Below are 11147 nucleotides of genomic sequence, written 5' to 3' on the forward strand. Positions count from 1 at the left end.
CATCCAGAGAGAGAGAATCAGTCACAACTGGCCCAGAATGATCAGACTGAGGTCCTACGTTCAGCTAGCAGAGTAACAGTGTTCATCTGTGAGGAGTCACCTGCAGATGGCCAATGATGGGACAAAGCATTGTCTAAATTGTTATTGTAGCCAAGGCACATTTATATGAACTTCTTACTGAAAAATAAATAGGCGCACTGGCTGAATACAGCGTTACTTTGAACTCAAGTGGTCATAAAAAAACAACAACAAATGAACTTTAAGTCTTTTTAGTGTTTTATGAGCTTTGGCAAAAACAAATTTTGTAGCCTTAACATGCATATATTAGTCATATACGCACACATTTTTCCTGCATCAAATAATCTGGATCGGCCTCTTTTGAACGCAACTAATAACTACTACAAGAAGACATTTTCCATTTTACAGTACGCTAGTGGTGTAAAACCACAACAATCTAAAGAGAGAACTACTACTTCCTGCTGGAAGCCACTGTAGGAGGCTTCATAAGGACCTCATGTCCAACTTCGAGGTAAGACTTTGTTTCAGCATAATTCTAGGTGTCAGTCTGAGATGCTTGCTAAATACAGGACCAGATTCTTTTCTCAACTCCCTTTAATAAGTGAACCTTTCAACATGTGGAAATCCTTGAACACAACATAATGAATTAAAAGAGAACTCCAGAAGGTTTTGTGCACATGAAAACTATCGAAGAAATGGAAGAAGTAAATATTTATAGCAGTTATTGGACAGAGGCCCTAATTGTCTTTCCCGTCCCGTCTCCTGTGAAAACACCTCGCCCGGAGGACCTTTTTCTATACAAGCCTTAGTGTTTATCGGTTTGGCTAGAAGATTCTACATTTATCTACAAATATATAACAAAACTTGCAGGCAAAAATAGTTAAGTTTCAATAGAAACACCCTTTTTCCTGAAAATACAGCAGTATCTGAAATAATCCTCTCATTCATTTTTTATTCTGTCCCAGTTTTCTGCATCATACATCAGGAAGCTCTTTTGCCTACAAACAGAAAAAAAGTATCTACAAACTTTGTAAACAGACCTGCTTTTTCCAAAAACATAAATAACTCAAAATATTAACAGCCAATGGAGCAGAAATAAGTTTTGAATGAGCAAGGGCCAAAGAGATAAATATACAACACCATTCAGATAAAAGAGAAGCTAAAGGTTCTTTCATAATTCTTACAGACGATCTTCAAGCCAGGAGGAGGACCTCCCCATCTCAATGAAAATAATAATAATAATAATAATAATAATAATAGAATATTAAAAACAGGTCACTTTCAATCTGAGTTTATAATCACCCCTTGTTTACAGAGAAAAACAAAAGTTACCAAGGAGGGAGGGGTGAAGACAGTCCTTGTGTTGCAGCGGGGTATTAATAAGAACCTAGAATAAAAGAAGACCAAAGCATCCACACCAAGCCGTACATTCCTCTGAATGTTTGCTGTTCTTTTAGTCCAGCCAAAGCCAAGCTCACACAAGACTCCGCTCTCCTCTTAGCCCTTCGTCTCTCTTCTGCAAGTGTTCGTTCGTTTTGTCTGAGTTGAGCTCCTTGGTGGCGGGTAGAAAAGTGGTGGTGAGGCGTGGCGCGGGGTCAGATCAAAGGGAGGTCTCCAGGCTGTGTAGGGGGCTCCCTGGGGCCGAGAGGGTTCCTGATTTGGGGCCCTCTGGGACGAGGTGGTTACTGCTTTCCACAGCGTTATTGTTCTGGTTTGGGGAGGGAGAGACCGGCGTGGTGGGGGCAACGGTGGTGGGCGAGGGTGGCGTGGGCGTGGTGTTGCGGGGGCTTGCAGAGTTGCGCTTGGTGGGGGCGTCGTCCTCTGCGTCAGTGTCATCTATGAGGGGAATATGGGGCTCAGAGTCCTCAATCCGAAATTCAGGGTGGGTCATAAAGTTGTGGATTGATGATCGCGACTCGGGCTTCTCCAGCCCCTCATAGAGGGAGATGGAGCTGCGGAATGCATTCACCACCCGGATCTGGAGGGAGGGAGAAGGGACAGGGAGCAGTCATTTAGTCACATTCAGTAATGATACATATGCGTTTTGAATTTAAACACCAGGATAACAACACAGTTCAAAACTGAGGGCGCAGGTTTTATTTGGTCAATAATAGGCGAGTTTAAGGGGAAACAAATTCAGTGAGGGGGAAACTCTCGTGCAGGTGTGCAGTTATGTTGAGTCGCAAATTCACAACTTGTAATACCAGCTAACTATAAGTTGTCTAGAGTAGACTATGTTGGCCCTGAAAACACCTAAAAGTTCATACTAGTTTGGCCGAAAAGTGTAAACACGAGCTGTTCAATTCATTTCATCTTCGCTTCTGTCTGTGTGTCCCTTCCTGTTTCTCCAAGTAACCCTCTGTCCTGCCTGTATATTTATTCTAGAGTACCCAATATACAGTACAGTAATCAAAATGTGGACATGTCGCTGAATTTAAATCTGATGGAGAAAACCTCATGCTAATGCCTACAAGTAAAAGCATGAGCTAGACTTGAGCCGTAAAAAGGCTTCAGGTTGCAGTAGTGTGTGATAGACTGGAATGCGAGCCTGTAAAGAGCCAGTTCAGATCGCAGTGTTGATTAAAATAAAAGTGTTTCACAGAAGTGGAAAACTTGAGTTGCATCCAGTGGAGACAGACCTCATACTTGACTCTGTGCTTGTAGAAAAACTATTCTTAAAATTCATGTCTTTGGAAGGGTACAAACCAGTGTCAAACCCAATTCTATAAATGTTGATTTTTTTTTTGTGTGAGTACAGTAGTAGTATTCCAGTAAACACTTGCCTGTGTTTGATTAATCAAAATGCAAAAGGAAACCAAGAGACAAGAGGAATGCTGTTCTACCAGAGAAAAAGGGACAGAGGCTGGACAGTTTTCTTTTGTTGGACATGCTTAGGAAAGAGTGAGGAGAGAGAAAGCAAAGACAGGAAGAGAAAGAATGAAAGAGAGGGACAGAAAAAGGCAGAGGAATAGATAGAGACAGAAAGAAAGAAAGAAAGAAAGAGGTGGTCAGTTACAGCTTATGTTTGTGGAGTAAAAAAAAAAGCTGCGGCAGCCAAGCATGTCTACAAGCTGGTGTACATGTCAAACAGCACAAAGAGAAAAAACTCACAAACGAGACCAGAGACTTTGAACCCATGCAGAGCGCGGCGCTACCTTGTGTTCAATGGTAGTAAACCTTTGAGTATAGCCCATGACACATTTCACAGAATCTAAAGAAGAATATGTGGGGAGTCAGTGGTATTCATTCGTTTAAAGCAACACATTGCCAGGTGGACATATTCTGCCAACAAACAAGTATTCACAAAAAGACTTCAAGAAACGTTCCAACTCTTTTGAAGAACAACCTGAAAGGAAACGGTAAGAGTTTAGAAGGGAAGCACCCGTCAGGTCCCACCTGAGACAACAGACCTAAACATTACTGCAGCATTGCATCATTTTTCAGAATGCCAGGGGGAAAAAAACATGGGATCTGCTGTAAATTGGTCTGGGAAAGTCCCATATGTTTACATTCAAGAGCACAGTCATTTATTCCATTAAGCTCTTTTCGCGACATCTGGTAGACATTTAAAATCCACGGCTGGTCAGATGGTCTGCCTGGGAAGATCTGAAAGACAAAAAGAGTCAACAGCCAGCCACACAGTTCTTGTAAGGGCACAGTCAGGAGGAAATACCATCCTCAAATGATCCGTGTCCGCTCTCGACACAGTGATCTTCTACTCTGAATGGACGACAGGCACGAACGCTGTCAGACCTTTCAAAACTATGCACAGCCTTGTATCCAAACACACCAACAAACGCTCATATCAACTGCAGCTGCTCCTCAACTATAGGGTGCTATTGCTCCCCCTCTCTTCACACACCCTCTTTTTTTCCACAACAAACTCCCAGAAACGGCCACAGCTGGAGAAGAAAAGGTCATTACTTCACTGACACCCACTGACACTCGGATACAATGTCTCACAGAGGTCCATGTCATGGTTTGTCTCTATTGTTTTAGGCCGTGATCATGGGCGTATACTCAAAACATTTACCCGACTAGGGACTAGAGAGCTGCGACACAGACCCATGGGTGCTAAAGGGGCACAGAGCAGACGGAGGCAGCTGCAGACAAACCTGGTGACGATCAATGCAGAATTGAATTTTTATCAAAGAGCAGATACACATCATCCCCCCCGAAATATCAGTAAAACCTTTACATTTCTGAGACTGAAGCAGAAGCAAAACATGATGACACAGAGAAAACACCTTGACACTAGAAGCGACCTGGTTACAGGGTACATATATACATATATATATATATATATATACACACACATACAGCAGTGTTATCAAAGCAATATGGAAGATGTGGTATTTTTGGTGTATTTTTTTTTAAGAAGAAAACAGGGGGGGGGGCATTAGGAGAGAAATGAGACAGTAAGTGTCAACGTTAAATGAGAAGAAGATGTTAGAAGAACAGAAGAGAAAAGGAAAAAAAAAAGGTCTCATGCACTAGAGGAGAACACGCACTCACACCCCACAGTGGCAGAAGCGGTGTTGGCGGCAGTGGCAGTAGTGGTAGTAGCAGAAAAGGCTACATGTGTAGGGCTAGAAACATTGGTTACATCGTGCTGTTGTTGGCTGGAGTTGGAGGCCTGCCGCCTTAGAGCCCCCTGAAAGGAAGTTCCACTCTGGAACGCACTCACTACATCCATCTGGAAAAAATCAGACAGCGTGACAGGAGAAAGCCCCAGAGGAAATAAAACACAATACAGCCAGAGGAGAGAAAAAAAGAGAGAGAAAAATAAAGAAAAGGCACCAGTAACCATAGAAGAAAAAAAAGAAAAGAAAAAAAACGACACTTGGAAATTGGATTTAGGCATTATAGTCAAAAGAGAGAGGGAAAAGGGGATGTTGGGTTTTAAAGGCACTGATCGGAGGAAGCGCTGACCTCACTTTCACACTTTTGTTTTTTCTGCCGAATCCTTCCATACTTCCAGCTATAGCCATGCCAATGCTCTTGGAACATTCCACTGTTCTATTGTGCTTACCATTCAATCCAATTCACTTGCTTCTCATCAGTACCTTCAAACTAGTCTCGTTTTAGCAGACAGATTCAGACCGAGTCAGAAGTAGGCATAGGAACCTGCTTAAGTTCAGCAGCAGAACAGGAAAAATAAATAGAGGAAAGGCTTTTGTGTTTAGGGCACGAGCCATTCTTTAGGAATGCCGAGAGAAAGAACAAAACATAGATTTTAAACTGGAAGAGCAACAGAGAGTTAAAGGGTTTATGGCTTTTGATTCCCTTGGTGTTGGGTGCCGTGCTCGGTGGTGCGCGGGAAGGTCTGTGGATTGTTACCTGAGTCTGGATGCGATTGAGGCCTCGGAACCAGAGGATCTGGCCTCGGCGAAGCTCCCGCTCAGCGTGGTCAATCTCATCATTGTCGCTAAGCTCGTCTAGCTCCTCGTCTGGGATCTCCTCTTTCTGGGTGCCATGGCCTGCCGTTTTCAAGAATTTTAAGCGGCTGGTGGGTATTGAAGAGATTACCTGGAAGACATTAGGATTTACATGAGCAGTACTGACTTATGATAATGTCACACTCCTCAGCATGGCAAAGTGACATTTCATTAATGGCAGAACGAGCCATGTTTCTGGGTACATCACGGACATTAAGCAGCCAGTGACCCTGAAAATTAGCTGCCCTGCCAAAGCTCGATGTGAGTCAGTTTGACGTCATTCGATTGGCTCAGCGTCTCCAAGCCTATCCAACAGTGAAGTTACAGACTTAATAGATAACCACACTTTTGGAACTGAGTTACTAAAAGCTGATGATGATGATGTTGTAAGTCATCCTAACCAAGTATTTCATCATGTTAAAAGAACGATAGATCAAATTAGAGCTCAAATGTCATTTTTCAAGCAAAAATACAAAACGTTCTCTGATTTCAGCTTCTCAAATGAGAAATGACTAAAGGATCGTTGATGTTGTGTCACAAGTGACTGTAAACTGAATATATTTTGGGTTATGGAGAAATGGTGAGTTACTTAAAGCAATATAAAGTTGCCACCTTGGCCTATGATGGGACTTTTTTTTTCCTTTTTTAATTTTCTGACATTTTATAGACAAACGATTATTCTATTAATCAAGAAAATAATTGGCAGATTCATTGATAACGAAAATAATTAGTTAGTTGCAGTCCTACATATTTCAAACTCACCCCAGCAATTAAGTGTACAACAGGGTAAAACAATGTTGAACTCACAATAGCTGACCTTAATTTGCTAACTTGCTTAATGCATACAGTAAAGTTAAGTTAGACTTTTATTAATAACCTATAGAAAATACATCCTATTTAAAAACAGAGGGCAGCAACAACTTAGCACGAGAAGAGCAGCACCTTGATTAATGGCAAAGGCAGGAGGACCCTCCTTTGGACAATCTGGTTTGGAACCAATAATCTTGGTCTTGCTACATCACAGCCACCTTTCAGTTCTACAACTGTCAGCTCTTTGAATTTATAGCCACTCAGCACAGCCCTGCTTATTTGGGTCTTGTCAAAAAAACGTTGGCGACACCAGTCTTGATGAATTGACGAGAGAAGATAATGACACATTATGTGCACTGCTCTGCAGAATGAGTGTGGGCAGTCAGAGCAAGCTAGAATTACATCAAACATTCATTATGACTCTGACTCATCAGTGGTGAGCAATCTCAACCCTCAATATCTCACTGTCAGAAATTACAAACACACAATTTTTTTTTTTTTAACCACAATAAGGCAAAAAAACTCAAATAATATACTCCACATAACTCAGATCTAAAAGTTGAAATACATTTCTTTTTAAATTGTTAAAAATATAAATACATAGATAAAAAATGTATATATTAGTTTTGTTGACAAGAAAAAAGAAAGAAAGATTTCATCAATGTAAAAAGGTCCTTGACATTGTGAAAAATTCAGATGAGCTTAACTGAAGCTATGTACTATGCAATATAACTACACCATATAACCTGTTCAAAATTGATTTACTATTCATGTTGACTTCGGGAGTTTACCCATCTCTTCACAGCAGTAGAACATACTGTCACCCTTAGACAACCACTACCCCAACTCCAACACAGGGGGGCAGTGTCATACCATAGCTTTGTCCTATGGGCCAACTGAAGGTGAAGCTCAGCTGTATAGTCACATCATACCTGTCCCCATAGTAGAGAGCCAAAGCCTAAGAAAGTGCACCACAGCCATTGGTCGATGGTCAGAGCCACGCAGCTGAACGGCTTCCCACCGAACTGCACTATGACGAACTAGAGGGGCAGGAAGAGAGGTGGAATTAATTAGAGAGCAAACATTGAGATTTAACATTCTCGTGGGACTGAGTCTTTTTTCCCAACATGAGTCACCAAGCACAAAAGTTAGCCACAGAAGTCTCAAGTCTACTTTACCTGGATAATGAAGGTACCAAAGACAATACTACAGAAGATAAGGTTGTTGAAGATGCCTTCAAAGACATTCCTTTCACCATGGATCTTGCGGGCATTGATCTCGTTGAAAAGCTGCATCAGTACAAATGTATTGAAGACAATGGTGTAGTGTTCAGAAGGCGGGGCGTGGAGAGGTGCATTCCTGCCGCTGTCAATGTCAAAGAACTTCTCTCCTACAGGAAGAGTCAAGAGAGAATGTGTTAAAATAAATGGATACATTTATCCAGGAAATGCACAATGACCTAGAGCAGCTTCTTACCGGCAAAGAGCAGAGTAAAGATGGTGACTAACTGGAACACTCCCTGACCCAGGATGTTCTTCATCATGGTGCGGGAGATGAGAGGCTTGTTACGGCCATATGGCTTCCTTAGCAGCAGGGCTTCTGTAGGGGGCTCTGTGGCCAAGGCTAGTGAAGCAAAGGTGTCCATGATGAGGTTGACCCATAACATCTGTACTGCTTTCAGTGGAGAGTCCTGGAGGCAGAGAGAGAGAGAGAGAGAGAGAGAGAGAGAGAGAGAGAGAGAGAGAGAGAGAGAGAGAAAGAAAGAGAACAAATTTAGTTGAGAAGAGGGGAATGAGTGAGATTTTACAGTATGTGTGACAGTGATAGGTGGGTTATTCCGAGCATCTATTAGAGATATTTCAACTAACAGGAACCAAATTGCACGTGGGGGGAAAAAAAAGTATGCCCTTGTCAGCCATTTGGTTTCCGTACACATGGAAATGGTATAAAAATTTAAAGTTATGGTGGCAGGACAGGATGTTAATTGAATTAAACACAAATAGGTCTGATGCATTTATTAAATATTTAATATAGATCTGCAATATTGTATTTAAATCACTGCATTGGGCTGTAGAGCACAGCTCATGTTGACAGCAAAAGATAGAATTCAAAAAATCATTTAGGAATTTCACAAGTGCTTATTATTTCTGATGCCTAGGTTTTTCCTGCATAGAGAAAGTTTTGGCGTCCCCCCCCCCCCAACAAAGAGGTTTATAGCCAGCGCCAAAGAAAAATCACGGGAACTAAAACGTCTGATTTTCAGCAGCCAGCATCCCTCTCCTCCACAGCTGCTATATTTTACACATAGCGCTGATAAGCCAAAAGCTGCATTGTTTTGACTGGACCTGAACGCTCCGCTGTGAAGCTCGCGCTAATGGGATCATACAGGACTCTCACTGTTACCATGCTGCCCCAGGGGTCCGGCGGCGCTGACGGACGAGCTCCGACTGCTGTCTATCCGCGGCGGGCTGCGCTGCCATCTGATGGCATCAGTATTAAATGGAGACGTTTTCATAACCGGTTAAAAAATTGGTCCAGTTCTGTGTTTTCGTACAGTTGGTTTTAACACCTGATGCAAACCGTACGGTAGTATGCAGGAAAACCACAGTTATGCCCGCTTTACCGGCACTGACCTGACTCCCTGCAAAGCTGCAGAGGCGGTTTCATCCCGCTGCAGAGAGACTCTGCTGCGCCCCGTTCACGTAAGAGTGGCAGTTAAACTACAATTAATCCACAGTTACACTATTGTATATTCAACTAATAATTTATTAATCAATTGAATGTATTTCAAATTAGAAAACCGTACAATTCATAACGTATTATTGTACAAATGAGCTACAACAGTAGGCTAATAACAGTTCATGTAAGTCACTCATACATTTTTCAGCTTACAAGCAAAAAAAAAAAAAAGTGCTCCTTGGGGGGAAAGTTACCGTCAATTAGTAAGTTATTAATTAAACAAACTGGACTTTGTGACTCAAGTGTAGTACTTACTGCATTATATTCCATTATATTTTATATTTTGAATTATTACCTGCCACCAGAATTTTGTTTTTCCTTGATATAAATAAAGACGTTTTCATCATAACTTGGTGCCTAAAAATGTATCAGAATGCAGGAAATTAAGTCTTTGACGCTCAAAATCTCCTGGGGTTGGACCCCCAGACCCCAACCTAATACGTATCCTCCCAAAGGACCATTCTCACTCAGGGAAAAACTCTGAATGAATGCATGAGGAAATTCAATGAAAAGTCCTTTAAGAGACAAAATACAACCAGTTTGAAGGTGCACAGCACGTTTCTATATTTCCGAAATTATACCAGACTCCGACCTTTTATTTTTTTTAATCAACGTGAAACAGACTCTGTTGGTGCTAACCTGTGTGATGCAGGCTCCTGTAAATGCTACGATGACAGCCACCACATTGACAGTTAGCTGAAACTGGAGGAACTTGGAGATGCTGTCGTAGACGTTGCGGCCCCACATGACAGCCTTGACGATGCTGGAGAAATTGTCGTCAGTCAGGATGATGTCAGATGCCTCCTTGGCTACATCTGTGCCAGCAATGCCCTGGAGACAAAAAAAGATTATCGAGAATCTGCCTGCATCTGAGGACAACACATTTAATATTCTTATGTTTCTACATCACCAGTATGACTGTATTTAATAAACTGATGTGGCCAAGTTAGCATCTTTTAGGAAACCTCTAGTTTAGTCAAAGATAGTAAACAGAGAAAACTCACCATGGCAAAGCCAACATCAGCTTTCTTCAGGGCAGGACCATCATTGGTACCATCTCCTGTCACTGCTACTACTTGTCTTTTTTCTAATACTGTGCTGTCAATAATACCTAGAAGAGTAAAACATGTTTTTCAAAATGAAACAACAAAACATTTACCATACATTTTACTCATACCAGAATAACAGAACTACCTTTCACTAGGGTGTGTTTGTCTGTGGGGGAAGAGCGAGCCAGTACTCGTAGTTTGGGCCAGATCTTGTCAATGCGTTCTTGTTCAATCTAGAAACATGAGACAAAACCCTAATAGAATCCCAAAAGTACATTTTCAACAGTCACTGTGAGGTACAGTATTTTGCTGAGGCCCACCTCTCCTTTTTCATTGCGTATCCTTCGGTTAAACTCTTTGCCTTCTAGGCAGAGAAAGTCATCTCCAGGCAGTAGGATGCCACACTTGGTGGCGATGGCTCGAGCTGTGTTGATATTGTCACCAGTCACCATCCGCACTGTGATACCAGCACGCTGGCATTTCCTGATGGCGTCAGGGACCTGAAGGATAGCGGAAACAATTAATGTGGAAATACATGTTTTGCATATCACTGGGGATATTGAATTTAAAGGACAATTCCGGCGCAAAACGAACCTAGGGGTTATTAACTGATGTGTACCTACTCTGTCGCTCTCTGGGACACGTTTTCATGCTAATCGAATGAGTTTGGAGCTTTAACGAGGCTACCACGGACCGCTGACTAGCTTACAATGCTAGTATTTGGGGCATGGGGACACTCAAATTAAATCGCCATAGACAGTATGGAGATTCCACGCTGCATGGCGTTCGACTAGTCATGACTGGTTTCCAAGATGGCTCCCGCAAGTAAACATGAACGTGACTGTCTTTATAATCTATCTTTTTAATAAACTATATGTACACTTACAACGTTGCTTCGGTTCACATTTAGGGACCCTAATTATGCTAACGTTAAAGTGTGGTGATATTTCGAGCCTTTTTAGTGGTATTAAATAGCGATTTAATTTGAGTGTCCCCATGCCCCAAATACTAGCATTGTAAGCTAACCAGCGGTCCGTGGTAGCCTCGTTAAAGCTCCAAACTCATTCGATTAGCATGAAAACATGTCCCAGAG

At 42.0% G+C, this 11147-nt stretch overlaps 1 protein-coding gene across 3 annotated transcripts in view; it reads right to left on the bottom strand.

The window, feature by feature from the left end:
* Nucleotides 1–258: 258 nt before the first annotated feature.
* atp2b1a (ATPase plasma membrane Ca2+ transporting 1a) overlaps nt 259–11147 on the bottom strand; it is a 42457-nt gene continuing 31568 nt past the window's right edge. The window contains exons 13-22 of one of the 3 annotated variants that reach the window (XM_078242931.1): nt 10375–10554; nt 10200–10287; nt 10010–10116; nt 9645–9836; nt 7743–7956; nt 7445–7656; nt 7199–7306; nt 5359–5547; nt 4625–4714; nt 259–1996 (exon numbers count right to left, since the gene is read on the bottom strand). In XM_078242931.1, coding sequence (XP_078099057.1) covers nt 1619–1996; nt 4625–4714; nt 5359–5547; nt 7199–7306; nt 7445–7656; nt 7743–7956; nt 9645–9836; nt 10010–10116; nt 10200–10287; nt 10375–10554 — 1758 coding nt within the window. In that variant the 3' untranslated portion in view covers nt 259–1618. Of the gene's footprint in view, nt 1997–2801; nt 3230–4624; nt 4715–5358; nt 5548–7198; nt 7307–7444; nt 7657–7742; nt 7957–9644; nt 9837–10009; nt 10117–10199; nt 10288–10374; nt 10555–11147 lie in introns of all 3 variants that reach the window. The other 2 variants (XR_013500981.1, XM_078242932.1) reach the window with 2 other exon arrangements.

The sequence above is a fragment of the Sander vitreus genome, chromosome 23 (assembly GCF_031162955.1).
Source record: "Sander vitreus isolate 19-12246 chromosome 23, sanVit1, whole genome shotgun sequence".
In the NCBI taxonomy this organism is placed as follows: Eukaryota; Metazoa; Chordata; class Actinopteri; order Perciformes; family Percidae; genus Sander; species Sander vitreus.